The 25,200-nt window shown below is 32.3% G+C and overlaps 2 protein-coding genes and 1 pseudogene across 2 annotated transcripts; 2 read left to right on the plus strand and 1 right to left on the minus strand.

Moving 5' to 3' along the window:
* The first annotated feature begins 1,818 nt into the window (after positions 1–1,818).
* On the plus strand, positions 1,819–7,931 carry LOC100793154 (GABA transporter 1-like; annotated as a pseudogene).
* A 668-nt stretch (positions 7,932–8,599) lies between these two features.
* Positions 8,600–13,218, plus strand: LOC100793688 (GABA transporter 1). The gene is made up of 7 exons (XM_014766030.2): positions 8,600–9,187; positions 9,725–9,955; positions 10,577–10,674; positions 11,657–11,843; positions 11,951–12,081; positions 12,202–12,435; positions 12,675–13,218. The coding sequence occupies exons 1-7, from the start codon at positions 9,073–9,075 to the stop codon at positions 13,053–13,055; spliced, it is 1,377 nt and encodes a 458-aa protein (XP_014621516.1). The 5' UTR covers positions 8,600–9,072; the 3' UTR covers positions 13,056–13,218.
* A 1,896-nt stretch (positions 13,219–15,114) lies between these two features.
* On the minus strand, positions 15,115–23,598 carry LOC100794558 (DNA repair protein RAD5A). Its single transcript, XM_006600372.4, has 20 exons — positions 22,932–23,598; positions 22,728–22,861; positions 22,442–22,577; positions 22,254–22,307; positions 22,037–22,162; positions 21,804–21,955; positions 21,529–21,613; positions 21,164–21,436; positions 20,873–21,019; positions 20,621–20,776; positions 19,856–19,923; positions 19,047–19,169; positions 18,875–18,974; positions 18,657–18,769; positions 17,347–17,625; positions 17,002–17,202; positions 16,611–16,704; positions 16,442–16,513; positions 16,043–16,141; positions 15,115–15,704 (listed from the first exon to the last, which is right to left on the minus strand). Exons 1-20 carry the CDS (start codon positions 23,484–23,486, stop codon positions 15,582–15,584), a joined length of 3,090 nt encoding a protein of 1,029 aa, XP_006600435.1. The 5' UTR covers positions 23,487–23,598; the 3' UTR covers positions 15,115–15,581.
* Between the last annotated feature and the right edge of the window lie 1,602 nt (positions 23,599–25,200).

The following is a 25,200-nucleotide window of genomic DNA, read 5'->3' on the forward strand; positions in this document are numbered from 1 at the left end:
TCACTCTCTAAAAATATATTATGCGAAAATCAAATTTATGTTTTTTCGTGTTGTGAATTGAATTATACTCATTGGAATATTAATTTTAGTTTTTATTTAATTTTTTTTTGTCTTGACTTTTTTTTCTAAACTATAAAATCAATAGTAATCTTATTTTTTTAAAAGAAATTTTATTTAAATAATATATTTTATCAAAATTTAGTTATTATAAATCAGTTTTTATTTCTTTGACTCTTTAAATTATATATTAGTTATTATAAAAATTTGGTTTTTTATATAATTCTGAATATTATATTTTGTTAATTATAGTTATTATATATTCATTTTTTTACATTTATATATTATATTTGCTAGATAAAATTTATTTTTTATGGTTGGCCTCCTGTCATCCAAGTCTGGGTTCATCCCTGCATGCATGTATTTATGAAAAGTAGTCTTATGTAAGTTAAAACATTCATAACGTGGTGAAGGTTTTTTACTTTTTATTGTAAGAATTTTATCTAGACATCAAATTTACTCAAGAACTTTTTAAAAAAACAAAATATCATGTGAACATAGAGTATAAAAAAGTAAGACGAATATAAAATAATTATAGAATGGAATTTATTTCATAAAAATAACTAGATGAATTGCTTAAATGATGTGTGATTTTTCATTTTCATAAAAGTACAAGTATCTTTTACAAGAGCTAATCATGCGTAGATTTGATAAATAAGGTTGTGTATATTTATTTAACAATTAATCATGATAAATATAAATAAATAAAAGTTAAATTTTCAGCAATCTAAATATATTTACATGTTATAAAACACAAATGTTATTTAATCTAATTAAACTAAAATCATCTTCAATAGTAAAGAGAAAAACTTTATTTCTTTGATTTTCAATATCACTTGAATAAGTACACTTGTTTGAAAAAAAAAACCGTAAGTTTACATTTAAAATATGTGTGATGACAACCAGCATGTCTCGGTAAAACTACGTTCAAATTTCTTAAAAATGTGATTGAGGGAGGGGAAAATCCTACCTTTTAAAACACACATGTATGAAAAAATTATATTTAATAAAGAACATGATGACCCAAAAATTATGTATGACAAAAATATGATTTTACTCAATGTCGTTTCATTCTTTTAAGCTTTTTATATGTATCATCCATTAATATTTAAGACAGAGCTCCTCATCCTTTGTGGTCACTGCAATGTACCTTTAAGTATAATAAAACTCGGATTTTTTTTTAGTTCAATATATCGACAATTCACGAGTTATTGCTCCGAATGAAATAGTTTGTAATATTAGTTAAGAGACAAAATAATTCCAAAAAACATGAAGAATAAAAGTGGGTATATATATATATATATATATATATATATATATATATATATATATATATATATATATATATATATATATATATATATATATGTATATATTATAACCAGCTTTTCGCCCTTAAGAACAGTCGGTATCACATTTTTTTTATATATTGAACTGAACCCACTTGCTAAAATATCACATAACAACTTCATCTTGCTGCATATGAATCCACTCGATCTGATCTATCTTGTATCAATAAATATTGGTGGATATACTTTCGCTTTAGGTTATACACTTATACGAAAGAGAAAATATTAGGTATAATATGTAATAAGAAGAAGAAAAGAATAGACAAAAAATGACAAGTATTAATACTGTATTTAGAACAATAGTATCACTCTTCATTTTTTATATATATATTTTACCATTCAACAGCTCTGTTATTTTCTGTTCATTTGGTGTGCCCTCTTTGCACTCGCATACCCATGCGCGTATAGAGAAATGAGTACGCTGCTTCCAACCTCAACAACAGTACACGAAGCAGAGAACCAAAATGCTTCTCAACAACTTCACCATCGAAAAGATGCAGGCACTCTCTTTGTCCTCAAATCAAAAGGTAGTAATCATTTACATAGTTTCATTTCTTAACTCTTCTTCCTCGGTTTAGTTGTTTCGTATTTATGTCATCCTGCAGGGTTGAATATTGTATTAATGTTTAATACTTTAATCGGTATTTAAGGACAACCATGCAATACTAGGATAATGTCACGAATATAATAGAAAAGGATAAACCATCTTTTATGTTAGTAACTATTTCAAGAATCACGACATGGTTATGTAACTTCGTTAAGTGTTCGTTTAGTGATTGCATCATGAGTCATTCTAGGTGAAATCCTTTCATTTGTTCTCACTTCCTTTTTTAAAAAAAAAATTGGAGCACACAAGGACCAAGCAACTAGCCTTTCGTTTTCCTGGATAAAAACAAAAGGGTATCATCCATATTCAGCATTTTAATTGAAAATTGATCAATTAATACATCCGATTCATTTATGTAGGTTAATGGATTCACTGTGGCTACCACTTGATAACTTCAATTGTGTCTCCATCACCGGTAAGTCTTCCTTATGCTTTAACTTTCCTTGGATGGAAGGTTGGAATAATTTGTTTGGGGATATCAGTTAAATATGAGTTATTTTTTATAATAAAAATATATTAAAAATATCTTTAAAAATAGTTATTTTTTACTTAAATATTAAGAATTGATATTTTTCTTATTTATGACTTGTAAATATGAAAAGGAAGGATTAAAAGTAAAAAATCTAAAAAATATAAATAAGGAAGATTTTTTTGGCATCAGGCCCAATTTCACTCCAACAACTATAGAAAGGACTCAAGTACACTCTAATAGCTATAAAAAGGGAGTCAAGATAAGGAGAAAAAATCACCATCCCACACTACACTACCCCGGAGACATCTCTCTAATGAATAGATCTTAAGCCTGAACATCTCAAATGGGAGAAATCCTTCTTTTTATGTCCTTTTTTCATCCCTTCTCCTCCATCAATTTCTATACCCCTTTTTAAGTGTAAGTTTCCTTGTGACTATGAGAGGTTAAACCCTTAGTTAAGGTCTGACAGACCTAAAAAGAAAAACAATGTATTGTACATTTCATATTTATCAACGCAAACAAGTATTTTCTTTCCTATTATTCTTTCTTATTTTAATTTCATGTATCATACATCCTTGCATCATCTTTAAGGGTTAGGTGCTCGACAGACGATAATCCTTAATAAAAAAATAAGGAAGGTTTTGCATGCATCTGTTTAATAAATTAGTTGCTCGACAGAGGATAATTTATAATAGAACCAAAAGGAAGGGGTATTTTAATAAAATCATTGTTAGACATAGAATGATTGCATTATGCCAATACATCAAAGCACACATCTAGAATTAAAATTTCATACATTTTATCATGTATTGAGTTTTTGCAAAAACATTTGAGAGATAGATAGATAAGATAGACTGTCATCTTGAGAGACATGACAAGTATTCTGACAGATGTGGGTAGAAAAAAATTCACCAATTTGATAAGAAAAATCTAAAATAATACATCTTAAGCAAATAAGGCAGACTAGGTCCCAACATTATCACATCCTAAATTTATCTTTCTTTATCTTCATCTTAATCTTTTATTTTTTTCTTGTCTTCTACTTTTCTTATCTTATCTTTTTTATCTTCTATTTTTATCTTTATCGTCCTTTAATTTAAATCTTTTATCTTTTTTTATCTTCTATTTTTATCTTTAAAAATTTATCTTATCTATTATCTTTCTTTATCTGTTATTTTAAATTTTCTTATCTCTTACTTGTAAATTGGGTTTGCATTAATCTAAATACAAACAAAGTCCCTATGAATTTGACACTAACTTTTTTGAGTACTTTACTAGTTGTGTCAAATTTGATGCACTTTCCAACGAGTTAACATTTGATCATTGATCATTGGAGCTCTGATCAGTTTGTATTCATTCAGTTTGATATCTGTAGTCTCGAGCAACATGCTCATTTGGGTAATCGCCAGCTATATAAAGACATCGCTCATGACATTTTAGGTACTACACTTGCTTGTATTATTAACACGGTAATTAAGAAAAGATTTTTATTTTAACCCTCCAATTCATAAGAGTAAAAGAAATTTTGATTAATCTAAAATTTGATCTAGAAATAAGTGAAATCTAACAAAAAATTATTTTTGTGAAAGATTAAATTCGAATAATATTTAAATAATTCAACTTTAACTTAAATACATTAAATATTTATATTCAATCAGTTAATTCTTGAAAAGGATTTAATTATATATAAAAAATATGATATATAAGATTACACTGTTGGATGGTACAGGGTTAGTAATGGGAGGGGTGGTTGGTATTTATTAAATTTTGTTCATTGATTAATGTTGGGTCTTTGGTTAATAGGTATTATTATTCAATCATTGAATTCTAATATTAATTAATGTTAGATGGCCTTTGTTTGTAATGAACTCATGGTACCACTAGTAACTTTTAATATATTCAATTTTTTTGCCGATTAAAAAAAAAACTAGTATATAAGATTTGTTAAAGTACATTTACTCATTTTTTAGTTGAAGTAGGTCAGTAAATTGTTAACTAAATATTATCTTAAAATATAATAGCAATATTTGTTAATTATTCTAACTAAAAAAACAAATGTGTCAGCAAATATACTCACGTATTTTTAGTTGGAGTATGTTATCAAGTGCTATAATTTATATTTTTTTCATTTACCTAAAAAATTAAATTATTTGATAAAAATACAGATTTTAGTAGTTTTTTTATAACATTTAAATATAAAATATAAAATTCAAGATGGTTAGGTTGAAAACTTGTAACTCTAAAGAAAAATTAGCAACTCTCCCATGATAAGATAAACGAGTATGTAGGAAGCAAACACAAACATAAAGAGTTAATAGAATAGTATAAGATGTTATTGTATTTATATGAGTAAAAATAATTTATTTAGCAGGAGAATTTTTGTTTGATTCTTATGTATAAAAAAAATTAATACAATAGTTAGGTACTACAAGCAAAATTAGTTTCAAATTCAGTTGATGGGAGAAAGCGTGATCTCTCCAGGAAAAAAAAAGAGTACCCTTAACTAGATGTTCAAAGAGAGAGAGAGAATTAATAATAATATGATCGGTGATATAATATGATGAAAAAAGCGAGATAAAGCAAAAGGAGGAACGTTAATTAGATGTTAATCGAGTTGGTCTCCCCTTTAAAATCTTACATAATAATTTGTACTAATAGTGACATATATGCACCCAACAAAAGCAAAGTCATTTAATTTGTTGCTGAAAAAAGTAATACAGTCCACATTCTTAGATATACATTATCGTATTATTTTCTAATCACAGACTCACTGTTAGTTACCGATGTGACAAATTTTCCATTTTTGGCACCACAAGCATCGGTCACTACTAAACCACTTGATAGACTGTTAGAATCCATAGCATTTAAAATCTCAGATGAGGTCTATACAAACATCATAGTCCTCACTCCTCACCTCACTAGCTATTGATCTGGATTTTTTTTGCTACTATATTTAATAAATTCTAGGACCAAATAACCAATTCATGTTGACTAATTAATGGGCCCAGAACTTATGTTTCAATATTATTAACCTTGGAAGGTCCACGTTGGGGTCGGTTTTTTGTGGGGCCAATTCAATTTGCACTGTGCTATAATAATCAAGTGCTCTGTGCACTTCTCGGTGGACAATGCATGAAGGTGAGTAAAGAACACTACACATATTTTATCCCTTTATTTTTTATATATTAAATTAGAGTTTATTATATTGAAAATAATATTTTGATTTTATTCTTGCTTTTAAAAATTGTTCCATATTTTTTATAATTATTTTAGAAAAAAAGTACCAAACAAATATGTATGATGGATTTTATTCTGAAAAAAAAAAAGCTCGAGGAAACTATGAGCATTGCTAATTTAAACATTTGTTAAATAATTCACACTTCTCTGGTAGTATTACTATGAGGTGAATAGTTTTTATTTCTATGATATATAATCTATACATCAGGGGATGTTAAGTTTAAATGTGATTTTAAACATATGTTTGATGTTAAGATTTTACATGGAAAGAAAAAGAAGAGTATAAAAAAATAAGTTATATAATGTTTATAAAATGGACAACAAATTAGCATATTAAGTATATATTAATATATTATTTTATTTTTTACATTTTAAAAATTACCAAGTTAGAGAATATTCAATAGAAATGAAAATTTTATCCTCCTTTTTTCTTTATCTTCAAATTTTCCAAATAGAAAAAGAAAAGAAGAACAAAACATGTTTAATGCACGCACACATGAGTACATAGACATTGACCATATATTGATGTTAAGAGCTTTTCCTAATGGCATCCGCTACAGGCAATTTACCTGCTGTTAAATCCAAATGGAACTATGAAGCTTTATGAGTTTGTAGTGATATTTGGATGCTTCATGCTGATTTTGGCTCAAATGCCATCTTTCCACTCATTGAGACATATTAATCTGGTGTCTTTGGTCATGTGCTTATCCTACAGTGCCTGTGCTACTGCAGCTTCCATATATATCGGTGTTTTCTTTCCCCTCATTAATAATCCAGTTAACTAATTAGCACCTATGCTTGCAATTGAGTGCATTTTTTTTCTGAATTTTCTCAAAATGTCTACTCAATCAGGAAAATCATCAAATGGGCCAGAAAAAGATTACTCTTTAATAGGTGACACAACAAATCGCTTATTTGGAATCTTTAATGCCATTCCCATCATTGCCAACACTTATGGTAGCGGAATAGTTCCAGAAATTCAGGTTAGAAACAATCAAATGTATTCACTCTAATATATAGAACTTGTTAATGCTACACGCCATCAAAGTATTTTAACTTCTAATTAGAAAAATACACATTTTTATTACAGGCAAAGTTAGCACCCCCGGTAGAAGGGAAAATGCTCAAAGGACTGTGTTTGTTATGTTGTAGTTGCATTGAGTTTCTTTAGCGTAGCTATCTCTGGCTTGTGGGCATTTGGATATCAAGCTGCAGGCCTCATTTTTAGCAACTTCATAGATGATTACAGCAAGCCTTTGGCTCCCAAGTGGCTTATTTATTTGCCCAACATTTGCACAATAGCTCAATTATTAGCTAATGGTGTGGTAAGTAACACCCTGATTCCCACTATAGTCTACAACATTAATTACATGTTTAGATCATGGTATAGTTTGCGCACACCATACATTAGTTTAGAGAATGTACACTAAATTTAATACTCAATAATGAGTTTAGTAGTAATGTATTAATAATATAATTATTTACACTTTCATCTAATTATAAATTATGATTGACATAATTTTTAAGATAATTTATAAAAATCAACAAATTTATTATAAAAAAGTGATTTATAATTAAATGATAATGTAAAATTATTTTATACTGTTAGTTCGTTGTCTTTTTTCTCATAAGATATTTTACACATTTTTATGTTATGTTTCAACATAATTTTCTATATCAACCATGATTTGAGTAAAAGTTAAACAAAAAAAAAGAAGCTATTTTTCTATTGGGCAAATTCCTATAATCCAAAAGCACGAATTGTTCAATCTTCCTCACCTCAAATAGTATGATCTAGTTCACCATTGAATTTTAACATTTGGTGCAGGAGTACTTGCAGCCTACAAATGTAATCCTAGAGCAAATATTTGGAGACCCAGAGAGCACTGAGTTTTCTCCTCGCAATGTAATTCCAAGATTGGTTTCTCGTTCATTTGTTGTAATTACAGCAACTACTATAGCAGCAATGCTACCCTTTTTTGGGGACATGAACTCGCTAATAGGAGCATTTTGTTATATGCCACTTGACTTCATTTTGCCAGTGATTTTCTTCAATCTGACATTTAAGCCATCCAAGAGAAGCTCCATTTTCTGGTTGAATTCAACTATTGCTATTGTTTTCTCGACATTGGGAGCTATGGCAGCGGTTTCAACAGTTAGGCAGATAATTCTTGATGCCAAAACTTATCAATTATTCGCTAATGTATAATCACATTGGGCTATATATGTTGTCGTCATCCTTGAGTGTGTTGTAATGTTTTAGCATTTTATATCTAAGTTTGTACACTGCTTAGCAAAATTCCAATGACCATTGTCATCGCCAAACTTAAATATCAGAATTCTGAAATATGAAAAGTTGAGCCAGGGTTAAAACAATGGAGGAAGATATAGCCCAGTGGTTGTTGACACTGACTTTTATTTCAAGTTTTAATCTTGATTATGTTGTATAAAGATTATAAAAGTAAAATAAAGTTTTTACTTTTTTCCATACACATAATCATAAAGCACTCAAGTGAGTTAACTATCTATTAATTTCGTTGGTACAATTGATACTTAACTTTTATATTTAACTTCACCTACAGTAAACCCTGTGTAAATTTCTCCAAAATAATTGGGAAACAGCAACAAGAGCAAATCAAAACACCTTTCAAAGCCTAATTAACTGTTTTTATTTGCAGTGCACTTCGTAAAGTACAAGCAAATAAGGTTGAGACAGAGTTATCACTTATCATGTCTTATTTGACCACAGTTAATTTTCAACACTTTGGAGTTTAAAAAACATAATAGAGTACACGAAAAAAAAAATAGAGTACACGAATACGTCCCACTAATGCAATTTAACAAGGCAAATATATTGTGAGTGAGTTACGTAGAATAGGGACATTTGGAGCCGAGAAATGTTACGTTACGTATTTTCACAATACTGTTGATAATTTATTTTTTCTTTTATTTCACTTTATTAAATTACTTGTTTTATATTTTTAACCAAAAAAAATTACTTATTTCATTTTAAATGTTTTTTCTCTTTTCCTTTTATCTTTTTTTTACTGTAAAATATATTGTGAATTTTTGTTGTATGAATAGTATGATCCTTTTGACTAGCTTTCTCTATATTTTAATATTTATTTAAACAAAATTGCGGGAGAGAACTGAGGTTGATATATTTTGTTTTATGTACGATAGTCAAAATAACAGACTCAAAATATCAGAACAAGCTCATCTAGCATTCTAGCTAGCTGCTACAAATTGACTCTGCTCTATTTAGTATTCATCAGTTCTGTTATTTGGCCTTCACTTGTTCTTCTGTTCATTTGTTTGATTTGAACCCTTACACTCACACACACACACACATGTTGCTTCCAAGATCAACAGCAACACATGAAACAGAAAACCATAATGCTTCGGAACAACTTCACCACCGAAAAGATATTGGCGCTGGCACTCTCTTTGTCCTCAAATCAAAAGGTTGCAGTAATCACTTATGGTTTTTTTTTTTTTTACTGCAATCATTTATAGTTTTATTCCATCGGAAACTCTTTTTCCTCTGTTTAGTTCTTTAGTATTTATGTCATCTTGCAGGCTTCAATATTGTGTATTACTCCCTCTGCCTCGTAATAAGTGTCGAGTTAAAATAGAAAAAATAAGTCTTATTCTAACTTTTTATACTAATTATTTTTTTTCCATCTATACCTAAATAATATTAATAATAGACCGCAGGAACTATAAAAGAATTAATGATGATAATAGAGATGTTGTAAAATTGTTATAGGTTTCCATCTATCTGCTAACTTCTCTTAATTTGTGTAAAAAGTCTATAACATACAGAACAGAGAGAGTAATGTTTAATTGCTTCACATAACTTTGTTTTAGTAGTGACTAGTGAGCACGAATACCAAGCAACTAGCTAGCTTTTCATTCCTCTGGATTAAAACAAAGGCTAATGTATTCAAGATTTTAATTAAAAAGGGTTATTTCATGCGACTCACTTATGATTTTTTGTAGGTACATGGATGCACTGTGGTTACCACTTGACAACATCAATTGTGGCTCCACCACTCCTAAGTCTTCCATATGCTTTCACCTTCCTCGGATGGACAACCGGAATACTTTGCTTGGTCATTGGAGCTTTGGTCAGTTTCTACTCATACAATTTGTTGTCTTTGGTCCTTGAGCACCATGCTCATTTAGGCAATCGCCAGCTACGATTTGGAGACATGGCTCGTGGCATTTTAGGTACTACGTACACTCCTTCCCTGTAATAATATTGATTTGGTGGTTAAGGAAGGATTTGATTCTTTCAAGTATTTTTGAAGAAAAATGTATTGAATTGAAAGCCCTCTCTTTGCCACATATATTGAAGTAATACACAAAGTTGGTCTCCCCCGGTTTAAGTCCTTCTTACCATACAAGTTGTACTAATGTCTTGTGATGTTTTAAGACGCAAAAGGAGCATACGAATATTGCCAAGTCTGCACCTAACATAAGTGAAGTCGCTTTATTTAGTGCTGAAAAAAGTAATACAGTCACACACACTTATACATATATTATGTATTAAACTTTTATTTTCTAATCAGAGTTAACTATACCTTCATTATACTACCTACCTACAAAGATGAGAGAAATGTAAAAGGGGAAAGTGATGTATAATAAGCATTTTCCATGTTTGGCCCCATAAGCACCAGTCAGAATCCATTGCATTTGAAATCCTGATGAAGTCTATGCAAACATCATGGTCCTCACCAACTGATTGATCTGAAAAATTTTGCTACCACAGCTTAGTAAGTTCTAGGACCAATTCATGTTGACCAATTCATAGGCTCAGAACTAATGTATCAATATTATTAACCTTGGAAGGTCCTCGGTGGGATCGGTTTTTTGTGGGGCCAATTCAATTTGCAGTGTGCTATAGTGCTGAAGTGTTGTGTCCTCTTCTTGGAGGACAATGCATGAAGGTGTGTAAAGATTACTATACATTTTTTATTTCTTTATTTTTTATATATCATATTAGAGTTTACTTTCTTAAAAATAATTAAGGGTATGTTTGATTTTATTCTTGCTTTTAAAAATCATTTCATATTGCTTTACAATTATTTCAAAATAAAAGTATCAAACAAATTAGTGTGATGAATTTCATTCTGAAAATAAGTTTTGAAAAGCTTGAGGATACTATTTACCATTGCTAATTTAGAGAAGCAGTTAAATTTGCATTCATCAGGTAGCATGAATTATGATGTGATTTTAAGAATATTTTTTATGTGAAAACATGAGAACAATCATTGGATTAAGATTAAAGATAAAGAACGGTTAAAACTAAAATATTTAAAATTTTAAATTAAAATCTAATAATCATCAAATCTATAAAGATCTTAATTATTATTCCCTTTCTAAAATATCTCGATTAATCCATCACCATCATGATTGTCATCACTATGATCACTATTGTAACCACCACCATAATCGCCACCACCTTTATTGTCGTAATCTTTACGTGTCGTTACTATTACCACCATGATCACAGTTGTAACCATCATCAGGATGTTGTCATCAACTGCCACCATTGTCGCTGTCGGCAGTTGTGGTGGCAACAACGATGGTCATGACAGCAAAGGTAATGACAGTCATGATGATAGTGTTGGTTAACGATAATTAAAATATTTTAAAACATGATTTGTTTAATGAACCTTTTAGAGATTTAATGATTAATTATATTTTAATTTAATTTTTTAAATATTTTAATTTTAAGTATTTATTATTTTTAATCATAATTTAATGGTTGTTATTAATTATTATCATGGTCTCGCTATTTATACTAGGAGTTATGTAATGTTTATAAAATAGACCAGGAAAAAAAAAAAAGGAGTACTGAGTATACATACATAGACATTGACTCTACTGATTCTTCTTCACGGCTTTTCCTAACGGAACCAACTGCAGGCAATGTACCTGCTGTCAAACCCAAATGGAAGTATGAAGCTTTATCAGTTTGTAGTGATATTTGGATGCTTCATGCTGATTTTGGCTCAAATTCCATCTTTCCACTCACTGAGACACATTAATTTGGTGTCTTTGGTACTATGCTTAGCCTATAGTGCCTGTGCTACTACAGCTTCCATATATATTGGTATTTCCTTCCCCTCCTTAATAGTCCAGTTAATTAACTAGCACCTGTGCAGCTGTGCTCAATTGAGTACACCTTTCTCTGAACTTTTACAATAACTACTTAATCAGGAAACACATCAAAAGGGCCAGAAAAGGATTATTCTTTAAAAGGTGATACAACAAATCGCTTATTTGGAATCTTTAATGCCATTGCCATCATTGCCACAACTTATGGCAATGGAATAGTTCCAGAAATTCAGGTTTGAAACAGCTAGATCAGTTTCCTTTGATATGTAGAGTTTCTTAATACTACCCGCGCCGTATTTGTTTTAACTTCTTAAGAAAAACACACATGCTTTCAATTTTTTCTTTGGTTACAGGCAACATTAGCACCTCCGGTAAAAGGGAAGATGTTCAAGGGACTATGTGTTTGTTATGCTGTACTTATCTTCACTTTCTTTAGCGTAGCCATCTCTGGCTATTGGGCGTTTGGAAATCAAGCTGCGGGACTCATTTTAAGCAACTTCGTGGATAATGGGAAGCCTTTGGTTCCCAAGTGGTTTATTTATATGACCAACATTTTCACAATAACCCAACTATCAGCTGTTGGTGTGGTAAGTAACACCTGATTGCCACTACACCACTACTTGGTGGTGCATCCTAAGATTATAATTTGCACTGAATTTTATACAAAATAACATGGTTGCAAATCAACTTTTTTTGTTGTGTTTGAACATAATTTTGGATATCAAGCATGATTTCAGTTTAATTATAATCCAAAATTACTAACTGTTCTATCTTCCTCAACTCAACTAGGACCTAGTTCACCATTGAATTGCAAAATTTGGTGCAGGTGTACTTGCAGCCTACAAATGTAGTACTAGAGCAAACATTTGGAGACCCAGAAAGCCCTGAGTTTTCTCCTCGCAATGTAATTCCAAGACTGATTTCTCGGTCATTAGCTATAATTACCGCAGCTACTATAGCAGCAATGCTGCCCTTTTTTGGGGACATAAACTCGCTTATAGGAGCATTTGGCTTTATGCCACTTGACTTCATTTTGCCAGTGGTTTTCTTCAACGTGACATTTAAGCCATCCAAGCGAAGTCTCATTTACTGGTTGAATGTAACTATTGCTGTTGCTTTCTCTGCATTGGGAGCTATATCAGCAGTTGCAGCAGTTAGGCAGATAGTTCTTGATGCCAAAACTTATCGATTGTTCGCTAATGTATAATCACATTGGCCTAGTTTGTGAACATAACTAATGTCAATCATATAAAGTTTAGATTTTAGAAGATTATTAAACAAATATACAGGGATAAGGCCATGTTTATTAAATTTAAGTTACAATTGTTTGCTTTCTGGAAAATTCTGTAATTTTTCTCTAAATAAGTGACCATTCCCTTATGAAAAAATAAATTTACCTTTATGTAACTTGCAAGTAACAATAAAATTGTTTTTAAGGTGAATAGTTATATCTTCAAGAATGTATGCAATTTGCTCTTTTTTTTTAAAAAAATGTATGTGGTAAGGAGAGACACGGTTTTGTCATTCAAAATGTACACGTTTCATCTGCTCCAAAATATTATACCAAACTTATTATTATCTACTGGACTACAAGACAACAAAATGCATCATAAAGTGAGGTAATTGTTAATTTTCCTTCCTAAAAAACTGAACAGAATAAAAAGTAGAGGCAATAGCAGCTTGTAGAATTTATTTTCTTATGCTAGCTAGAATCTCTTCTCCCCAAGAAAACTAATCAAAAGTATTTCATCTTTATAGCGGCCCACAATAAAATTGGAGACTGGCATCACCATCGAGAGAAATTCTTTGGTTTGAGATGGTTTGCATGGTCTGGCAATTCATGTGAACACTACATATCAGAAGACCACATGCAGATTTTCAGGAACATTGTCTGGGGCATGGTTTAACAGGCAGATAATGTCCGATGGTTGAATAGGTGGTGCATCAGTTGTTGCAGCAGCAACGACATTCACTAGTGATTTATCAGTTGTTGCAGCAATGACATTCACTAGTGATTTATCAGTTGTTTCAGAACTGACTTTCTCTGGTGGTTTATCAGTTGTTGGCAAAAGTCCTGGTGTTGATGAAGGGCAACTCTCCCTCTCTAATCTCTGAACTATTTCCTTGAAATATTCCACTTCTTTTCCCTCCAACCCATATTGTTTTTCTTTCAAAACACTTCAAAGTAAGGTATTCAATTATTCAACTTTGTTTTCCTTCTACCATGGAATCTCTTGGGGAACCCTTTCTAAATCAATTTCTAGACAAATCTGCAACAGAAGAAGACCCAGCTTTGTGCCTTCTCAAGGTTTACTTACTGTTGTTTAGCTTGAAACTGGCCAGAACAAAATGATAGAACAAGAAAGATTCAGAGTTAGTTTGATTATTCTTTGAAGAATGCACCATAAAATACGCAGGCATGTTTTACTTAAGTTGAACTAGTATCACATGATTTCTTTCCATCCAAATTTTAAGGACATTTTATGGGTTGTTAGTTTAAGCTTAAAAAAAATAATTTTAAAATTGTAAAACAAATTATTTTGTTTTAGAAAAAAATTCAGAATTTATACATCATAGCTTAAAATAGTTTAAAAAAATTGTTTTAGATTCTGATTTAAAAGGGGGGGAAATTATCTAAACATGTTTACATAATTCAAAAGTTAAGATAAGAGTACATAACCACTATTAACTTAAAAATTCATAATTGAATCATGAGTACATAATATTAGTTAAGATAACATATAATATTAGTCATATACATAATATGTGTACTATATATAGCAAGCATAAGAGCAATATATAATTGGATCACCTTTCCACTTGGCGCCAGTGGCACACCTCTAAATATGCCTTGAAACCATCAATGGAGGCATCCCCTCTTCCTCGCCGGTTGTTCTAGTTCCTTGTGAAATGTATTTTTTTTTTTTTTTCTTTCAAGTATTTTAGATCACGTTTTAGATAGTGAAAAAAATAATATTTAAAATACTTTAGAGGATAAAAAATAAAACACATTTTGCAAGAAATAAAATGAAAAAAAATACAACAAAAATGATAAAACACTACATTATAAAAATAAAAATAAAGATATTTAAACTTAACAATATTAATATAATATATATATATATATATATATAATTTTAGAATACCAAAATATTTTAATTAATAAATATTAATTTTAAAATGATTTACAAATATTTGATTACACCATTGCTCTTGTTTTTTTGTTAAGGGAGAAAAGAAAGACCACGAAATACGCAGCCAAAGTATTTCTCCCCTCCAAATTGGGGGTAACGCAGACGAAAAAATTCATTTTTATATTATTAGTTGTTGAATTACATACATACATTCACTCAACTTGGACTATAAGATTGCCAAGGAAAAAAATAAGTCCCTCCATTTCCTTTATCCACTCGTTCCCCTCTCCCAAACAACAGCGTGTTCCCAATTACATCAAAGATGTCCATCTACTTTGCACCTCCCCCTCCAAACAGCCTGATTCAAGCATTGTGTTGATCAAGATATTCAGTAAACTTGATCCCACTATGCAGGCTAAAAGATAACTCCCTGGCACACATGCCGCCTAAGAAGCACCTTCATGTTACTAGTTACAACTACCTCGCACTCGCCAGTCACCGGCACTTAAGAACCAAAAAAAAAGAAAAACATGGGATGCAAAATTTGTGAAAGTGCTGGTGCACCCAAAGCAAGCGAATATGTTTGCACTGCTTCTTGTCTAAGTAAAAAGCATCTTCAATTCCTCAATCCTTGCAGTTCGAACTTCTTGATCAGTCAAGGCACCAGAAATCATTCGTTGTTTACGTGCTTGCACTGCCTCCATTCTCTCCTCAACTGTCCCCTGCAATGTTAGACATAAGAACAAATGCCATATTCAAGTCAATAACAACACTTGGAACCAGGGTTATAATTCAATAATTTGGTGATAGATACCAAACAGACATGCTGACAAGTGGCAAGTGACACGTAATTATCCACATTAACTTGCTTGAACAAAGCAATCTCGTAAAAAGGTAGAAGTCCAGTTCAGCCAGTGGCTTTGCCACTAAAACTTCACTAGTTTACTAGCAGATTTCTTGTACCCAGTGAAGCAATTAACTGGGCCCGATTAAAAATATATAATAGTACGACCCTGTGAGATATGTGCATGATTTTCCAAATTTGGGATATTAAATATACCTTCACAATAAACCGTCTAATGGCAACCTTCTTTGTTTGTCCAATACGATGAATACGCATAACAGCTTGTTCCTCAACAGCAGGATTCCACCATGGGTCCTGTCCAAAGTGAAAAATTATCAATAATCCATAATTACTAAAAAACAAATACTTTCCAAATGACAATAGTCATAATGTCACTATATATCCATTTTATACACTCCACTAAAGATCGTGTGATTTTAGTCACTTCTTTGGTAATAATAACTTTGTTGAGGATGTGTTTTTTGCACAATCAATTTGGTTAAAAACTCACATCATGTGGATCATACCCAATGTTGATAGAAATCCAATTATCAGAGTTCAAATTTATTACACTTTATCCCCATGTGATTTGGTTAAAAAACAGTTTGCACGTACCATGACAAAAGCATTAGAAGCTGCTGTTAGGTTTATACCTACTCCACCAGCTTTTAGTGACATTAACAGCACCTGATGCAAGAAATAAGTATCAAATACTCAATGCATCGAACCAGTTTCACTACACTGTCTAGGTCACAAACAAATGCAAGAGGAAGTATGTCAAGACCAGGGTGTTGCTGTCTTCGGAGAATTGCTTGATTACTTTTTCCCGCTGCTGCAGATTCAAAGTCCCGTCAAGTCGAACAAACGAAATGTTATTCCTGTACATGAGTGCAGTCACAAAGAAAAACTTCTTTGGTATTGTTGTTCATTGCCAAAATGTGTTGAATCAATAAAAAGGTAATTAAATTCATAATGGCATTAATGGCTTAAGCATGATGCAGAAAAGAACAGATGAAGCATGCCACAGCATCATAGCAATCCTCAAAGCTGAGATCAATTTAGAAAGAATGGTAATATTACAACACAATGAAAAATCCACACTCACTGAGATTCTCTCCCAAAAGAATGGTATATTTCCTAGAAAATGATATGATTCAACTAGCAACAAATCTTACCGAGTAAAGGGAATCTGCAAGAGGTCTAGAAAAGCAGTCCACTGGCTGAAAACAATGCTTTTGGAGCCAGATGAGCGAAGATTTTCAAGTTCATTCAAAAGAACAGTTACCTTGCAAGACTCTACCCAGTTCTTCTCAATATCCACCTGAAACCGATTCTCAGTAGGGGCAGTGATAAGATCCAGCCTGCTGATTGTTTTCCTGTAAAATAAACAATATTGTTAGGAATTTGTACCATAACCAAGATTCATCTGAAAACTACTGCAATAAAGACAATTTTGAACTTCCTTCAATCAAAGTTAAATAGAAGATATCCAAAATTCTAATGGAGAAGCTTGATAATACCTACAAACAGGACATAAGCCAGATGTAGCATTTCGCCAACTTGACAAGAGGCATTCCCGGCATAAGCGGTGAGCACAAGGCGTTAACACTGCATCTTCAAATACTTCAAGACATATTGGACACTCTCCTTGCTCCCCTTTACGTAGCTCTTCCACAACTTCTTGAACATAAGCCCGTGAAGGTGTATCTTTTACTTCACCTTCTGAAGCAGTATAGGTTCCTCTAAGGAAGCGCTTGGCTAGTTTGTTTAGATCCGCAAATTCTTGAGTATCACCTCGACTAAATGAATCAATTGTTACCATGACAATAAAGCATAAGCTAAGACTTTTGAAGAGAAAACAACTTAATGGTATAAGGGTCAAAGAAAACATAATCACAAGAGTGCTTTTCAATCACATTGCATCAAACAAACTTCCCAAGAAACATCAAAAGTAAAACAACATCAAGCAAAGTCAAGAAAATCATCCTATGCAGCATATTGTTCTGATGCAATCAAAAACATCAAACTATTATAAACACCTTACACACACACATGGACTTCAAGAACAAAAAAAGGTTGTGATGAACCTACAGCCCAAACAACATTTTCCAAATACTTTAGACAATTGAATGATGCAAAATAAAATGGGCAGGGGCCACCAACCTTGAAAATCTTATAAAACAGACCTGTTAATATCGATTATATTCCTAACCATACTACTGACTTAAGGTTCCATCCTAAAAGTCCATGTCCCTCCAAATATGATTAGAACAGAACATTTTATTTTCCTCCCCTAAATATTCTTCAGTTTCAAAAAGTAAAAAAAATTAGGCGAAGTCAGAAAGAAAACTTGACAATTACACCAATTATGTAAAAGTACTACCTAGTTATCATTTTTGCTTTTCACTTTTCAGCTTCCACAATGCTACCATCATCCAGCATCTCATCATTGTATTATCACCTTGATCAATTTGTTTAGTGTGCTAAGGTTCTACTACTCTCAAATTCAACTTGAAAACTGTAACTAACATACAGTATATTAAAAAGGCCAGTGTTTATATAAATTTTAAGTCTCTTGTATTGAAATTTCTCCGGAACTTGAAAAATAACCAAACCTAACCAAAAAACTCCTCGGATTAGCTTATGAATAGCATGATGTTGGATAGAACAGGTTAGAAATTTTGAACAGATTAAATGTAGTGTAACACCTTAAAAACCAATTAATCAGACAAGATGCTTACAATTACAATAAGTTGTCATGTGCTGGCAGCAGAATTTTGGTACAAAATTCAAGTATATTAACAGGAATTGGGAATGTAAGACATCATACCTCATTACAAGAAATGGATGATCACAACATTGCCGAAGACGTAAAAGTAACTCCAATATTGAAGCATAATTATGAAGAACACGCCCTTGCTCAACAAACTGGTCAAATTTTACCTGCATAAATTTCATCAACGAGTTGGATCAATGTGGTTTGTTTCAGTGCCAAAAAATAAGGTGAAAAACTGAAAATATTAAATTTAGATTAGAAACTCAGAATACCTTAGATCTTTTGAATAGGGCTCCATAGAAGTCCTTTTCAGCTTCTGTGGGTTCACAGTAAATTACCTGCGTATCAGCTGGAGGGAGAACTAGGATTGGCCTGCAACAAATTATAAGTCAATAGAATGAACTATATGTTAAAATAGCAAAGGTCTTTAACCAGATTACTGACTTGCCCTCTCGATCTGTGCTATGTTTGGTTCTCCTCAACATGATTGGCTTCAAAATTGATTGAACTAACTTCAGCCCTCTTTCATCACCACCCTCAAATGGTTTTTGAATAAGTTTGTTCCACCTAGACCATATAAAACAAATCTTCAGTCCAGTACTCCAGCCACATACCCACTTAAAAGAGTAAACAATCAAAGTAATAAACAGAGTAGCAATAACTTATAATAAAATGAGCCCATAACAAATACTTTGCATTAGATGACTATGCTAAGCATTCATGACATCCAACTTGGTTTCATACTTTGTACTTCATTTATGTTACAGAAATTTTGACTAGAAAATATTAACTCATAAACACTCAATCAAATCATAAGGTGTAGAATTCTTCTCTGATTGTTGCCATTGTAATCAACCAACAGAAGTTTGAAAAGCAAAGTAAAAAGGAGTGTCAAACAAACCACTTGTCTTAAGCTTACACAAGATTTATTTTATGCTATAAAATTATGAATGTCATATTGTCATGTACAAGTCTTGTTACCATTGTTATTTAATTCAATCCTCGGAAAATAAATATTTGAAAGCTACAACTTCCATAGAATGTAGAAATTATAAATAAATTCTGTTAGAGATACAAAGTTCAGTTTAAAACCATATTTAACTTCCCCTGCTCCCTCCTAAAAATATATTCACCATCCAAAAATGGCCTTCGGAAGCTAAAAAAATAACGATGAGAAAAAAGAGGAAATAGTAGATAACATTGGGCATAATAACGAGCTAACATATCCAACACAAAGAAAGAGGAAATTTTACCAGGCCCAATGACCCCAAGGCTCTATTCTCAGAAACCGCAGAAGACTGTAAATATCCTCAAGGCTGTTCTGTAGATTAAAAAGGGCTCCATGTCAGGAAGAAAAAAAACTAATTTGGAACACTAGACTACTCCAAAATAATCTAATATAAATACATGAACAGCAGTTCCATGAAAAAATTGAAGTACATACTCATTTGGAAAAAAACCCAAATAGTGATTTTTTAACTTTTCGAAATTTTTCATACCAAAATCACTTTAGGAATTGAAAAAACAATAAAGCTTATCCAGACACACTAAGGGTTTGACAGCATTGCAAGGTACATGCGTATTACATAATACAGACCAAGGGTTATCATGCTAAAACACAATGTCCAACTCACAACACTGATAAAAACATGAATAATAATGATACTACAATGTCACGGATAGATTTTACGTAGTCCAACTCCACAACTCAGCACAAATTAGCAAAACCTCATCAATAAGAACTACAATGTCATGGATATATTCCAATTATACAACTCAGAGATGGAAACTATAAGACACTGTCAGAGATAATTAAATATTTCATAAGTTTAACCATACAATATAATCTTAGTGCCAATCAAAGGTTTCCAGTATATCAAGTTAAAGGCATCACATAGTGGTCTTCTGTAAAATTTAGGATTAGTGTGAAAATTCTTATTCTTGGAAAATTAATTAGTTACTTAATCCACAAATACCAAAAAGAAAGTTTTCAGCCATGAGACTCAGTTATAATTCACCTGAATCGGAGTGCCTGTTAGACACCAACGTCTGTCAGAAATTAGAGCAGCAGCTGCAAAAGAAATTTGGCTTTTAGAAGATTTTATGGTATGTGCTTCATCAAGAACCACTCTAAACCACCGAATTGAGAAGAGTCCACCATTATCCTCTGCATTCTGTACATAAGACAGAGAGAAAGATGCACCAGTTGATAAGTCTTAAGAAATGAAGCAAATAAGCACTATCAGAGATAGTATACAGGTTTCAACTACCTCACTGGAAAATTCAGAGGCCAAAATTCCATATGTAGTAATTACAACATCATTTTCGGCGAGACTTTTTGCATCTTTTGGCCTACTTTGTCCATAGTGAACATATAGAGACAGAGACCCAGGGTGTGCATGAGTTTCAATCTCTGCCTGCAGAAATTGTCAAATGTTCAGAACTGGAAAGTATTTGACTTACTCTATACATCCCACAGCTGAATAAAATGTGATACTACTTTCAAGTAGAGAAATGATGTACCAGAGAGCTACAAATGCAAAAATTGACAACACTAGTACCTTCCATTGCCCAAGAAGAGTCATGGGACATATTATCAAGTTGCCACCACTTGTTAGAGCATTCTTTTGCTTCATCGGTTTATCAAAACCAGCAAATTTGGTTGCCTTCTTGGGTATGTTTGAAAATTTGTGCACTGTATCACTAACTTCACCACTTTCAATAAAGGATTGGGTTATGGGTTGACTGCCTATTGATCCACCCTTTCCTGAATGGGCAACGAGAAGGGATATGGTCATGATGGTCTTTCCAAGCCCCATAGCATCTGCCAAAATCTTCAAATTCACAATAAAATAATACATTACAAATGTTGAACAATACATGAAAGCAAGAAAATTTTCCAGGTTTAACTCCTTAAGAAACATACTCCTCCTCTGGCCATTTGAAGGGTGCTAGGAAATTCTATTGTGGCTTCACCAGAAAACGCATTCAAATAAATAACAAGCTCCCTCCTAACAAGTATAAGCACAAATACTTCATCAAACCACTCATTGGTTATTCTATGTGTGTGTGTGTTAAGCAGGGTTTCAAATTGTGGTCCACAACAACAATTGCAGCCACATCTAATGCATTTGTCTGCAATTTGGTTCTCACGATGCAACCACAATTTAAAACCATGATATTAAATAACCACAGGTATACTTGTCAGCCAGGTGATATGCCTCCCAACATGGATGGAGGGTTGTTGCTGTCTCGTCCATAGATTGTCCCTTCTCCATCTGGATCATCCAATAAAGCGCCTGCTTTTGATAGGGCCGCAGTTCACACATAAGATTACCAGGGGGGTCCATTTCCTGAACAACAACTTCTGGTTAAAGACAATACCATTTATAAGTGCAAGTAAAATAGTGCATGTTACTCTCAGAATATAGTACCTCTAACTCTGAGCTCGATCCAACACCAACAATGTTCTCAACATCAATTTCAGAAATGGAATCCTCATTGTCACTCTCGTGACCATTTTGAGAAGGATGCTCAGACTTGGAACATGGTAATGTGACCTGAAGAGAATATCTCTCCTGTTATAGAAAGGTAGCATGCAAAAACGGTTGCAGAAATAGTCACAAAGCAATTAAATCTGTAGTTTTGTACCCTTTGAGTGAGAGGACGTTTGTTGGAATAGAAATCACTAGGAGTTAACTCCGCCTTAAAAATCAAAAAACGACACAAGTCAACATTCAAGTACAACTTTCTTCAGACTTACTAGAGAGGCTAGCTTATCAAACAACAAAAGCAAACACCACGGACAGAAATAAAACATAACACCTTCCAACAACCACCTTCTTAAAAGGGTTTAAACCCAGCAACCGAAACAAATTTGTAAGTGGATGAAACACCGATTCATCAGTGGAGTTGGCAGCATCCTTGAGAGAAACCTGGTGATGCTTACCAAACATCGAACTATTGATAAATACACTGAAACAAATCCCAAAAACAAGCAGAATTCAGTTTTCACCATTAAAAAACATAACTGCAAACCATAAATTTCCATACATGAATACTTCAACGCAAAGCAAAATCCCTGAACGAGGTGGCAAGCCACGTAGGCTTTCACATCAAGCATACCTCACTGACAAAACAATGGAGTCCATGATTCCCAAAACTTTAGGCGCATATTTACACTGCCCCTCAATCCTAACCTTATGATCCCGCACGAGAGGCAAAAGACACCGAGCCCATTCGTTTGGTATTCTACCAATCTGCCACACCAAAACACCGTTAATCAAAACAGAAATTGAATTGAACAAACGTTGCCGTTGTTCGCATTACCTCCCCAGCTTGTTCCGTGGAGAATCGAACTATCTCCGAACAAGTCGCTGCCCGCCCGAACCCCTTCCCCGGAGAGGGCGAAGCGGAGAGCTTCTTCGCCGGAAACTTGAAAACCACGGTCTCGCCGGAACTTATAGTCCTCCCTTTACACGTGGACAAACATGTCATTTCACTACAACACACGAGCCACCAATCGTCGCGGTTATCATCGCTGTGTCGTTCACCGACGCTGTAGTTTGAGTTGGCGTTGACAGTGGGAGTGGGAGGGGTCGATTTTGGAGGAGAAACTGGTCGGGGATTGGTGGGGCGCGTGGGCTTGAATTTGGGGGCAGTGTGAGTGTCGAAGATGATGTTGATGGCCGCAGTGACGTCGTTTTTGGCCATGTGGAGGGCTCTGATGATGTCCATGTCGGTGAATTCGGAACCCACGATGGATCGGACGGTGGATAAGTGGTGGTCGCTCACCTTGCTCCCCATCGGAACCCTAACCCTAAGTTCCTGATTTCGCGCCAAGGGTTTGGAAAAAAGATAGGAAGAAGGAAAATCTAAATTCATAAATCACAAAGAGGCGCGAGGAGTGAGTGACGCTGATTGATGAGTCTCCGACCCGTTACTTGGCGGGAGTCCACGCGAGACGCACGTGACGTGGCCACTCACTCACCTTGCCTTGCCTTCCCGCCATGTGTTTTATGGCGCTCGTATTAATCGCACCTACGTGTCCTGTGTCATTTTTCATTTTTTTTTTTTTTTGCCAGTATGTCCCTTTGTCATTATTCACTTTCACTTGCTATAATGGAAAAATAAATACATGCCCATACACAAACTATAATTGTGATAAGTGATAGGATGTAGGAAGAATAGATATATAAAAAATATTGATGGAATGTTTAAAATAATAAGGTATTTATATATTATTATTTTTAATAAATTATAAATTTATAAGCTATGTATTATTTTACTTTCTAATTCAATCAAATTTTTATTAATATAAATTTTAAGATAATTAGTAAAAAAAATAAAAAACTTATCATAGATACTGTAAATTGGTTTTTATTGTTAAAATATTTTCAAGTAATTAGGATAATACTTATATAATGAATCCATAAATTTAAAGTAATTAGGATAATACTTATATAAAAAAATTGTATTGCTAAAAATATTACATAAGACTTTTTAGATTATATATATAACAATTGTTCTCTTCGAGTTTTTTATATTTAAAAAGTATTACATTATTTTCTCATTTTCAATATTATAAAAAAATATTAATATATAAATAACTAAGTAATCATTCAATTACTAATCTCTCCTGTGATTTCGCATTTCATTATTGATGGTATTCATAGCAAAAAAAAAAAAATCAACTAATGATGTTGTCACTAGTATCAAAGCTTGACTCTATAAGTAAATACATCAATTGACACATGTTTTTTTCTCCACAAGTTTGACGAAAAAATTACTAATCCCTTGTAATTTTGAAAATGTATTGTGAAAGTAAACATCTATAAAATAATTTTCAAATTTATTATCTAGTGTCAAAAGTTCAATTGAAGAAAATTCTGAATTATAAAATTCAGCAAAACATATAAATCTTCTTTATCAAATGCAAAAATTATCTCTTTGACTCAAGCATTTTACACAAAGAAGCAACCCAGTATTCTCTTTTCTAAAATGATTATCCAACTCTTGTAGTTGTCCACAATAACTTGACATAATAGTTTAACTAAAAAATGATATAGATTAGAAACTTTTTTCATTTCGCGCCTTGACTGTCCTTTAATTTAAAATGTGTCATTCATATTCGGAACAATGATATTGCTTTTCCACAAAATAATGAAACACCATTCAACAACAAAGAATGTCAATCATCATCCTTCTAAGTTCTAACTTGTAACCTTTGTTTACATATTGTAACTAATTTCAATTTATAATATCTTTATCATTTTTTTTTTGTAATTTTGAGACAACTCGTGAGTAATTCATAAAATAGTTTTCATCAAGTGCAATATGAAAACAGGTTCAAAAGATTACATAAAACTTAAAAAAAAAAAAAAAACACATGCTTCAACATTTTTTTCTAATTATGCCATCTTCCTCAACAATTTCAATGAATAAGTAAAACAATATCCATATTTGAATTATAAACACTGATAATTGATGTGCATGAGTAAATTATGTAATTAAAATATATAAGAATTAGTAATATCTTTCCATCTTTATTACATCTTTTCGTGTGAATCATTAAAATTTCAACATTCTCTGAGTTTTT

Source organism: Glycine max, chromosome 13 (genome assembly GCF_000004515.6).
Source record: "Glycine max cultivar Williams 82 chromosome 13, Glycine_max_v4.0, whole genome shotgun sequence".
NCBI classification, from domain to species: Eukaryota; Viridiplantae; Streptophyta; class Magnoliopsida; order Fabales; family Fabaceae; genus Glycine; species Glycine max.

Bases quoted from the DNA above. Each gene is read 5' to 3' on its own strand.
- LOC100793688 (XM_014766030.2), top strand. From the start codon at position 9,073: ATGTTGCTTCCAAGATCAACAGCAACACATGAAACAGAAAACCATAAT. The intron at 9,956-10,576 runs GTACTACGTACA...TAACCTTGGAAG, and splicing joins CATGGCTCGTGGCATTTTAG to GTCCTCGGTGGGATCGGTTT. The intron at 12,082-12,201 runs GTTTGAAACAGC...CTTTGGTTACAG, and splicing joins GAATAGTTCCAGAAATTCAG to GCAACATTAGCACCTCCGGT.
- LOC100794558 (XM_006600372.4), bottom strand. From the start codon at position 23,486: ATGAATTTAGATTTTCCTTCTTCCTATCTTTTTTCCAAACCCTTGGCG. The intron at 22,578-22,727 runs GTATGCTTGATG...GATTTGTTTCAG, and splicing joins TCCATTGTTTTGTCAGTGAG to TGTATTTATCAATAGTTCGA. The intron at 16,514-16,610 runs GTCTTGACATAC...TTCTTGCATCAG, and splicing joins CCGAAGACAGCAACACCCTG to GTGCTGTTAATGTCACTAAA.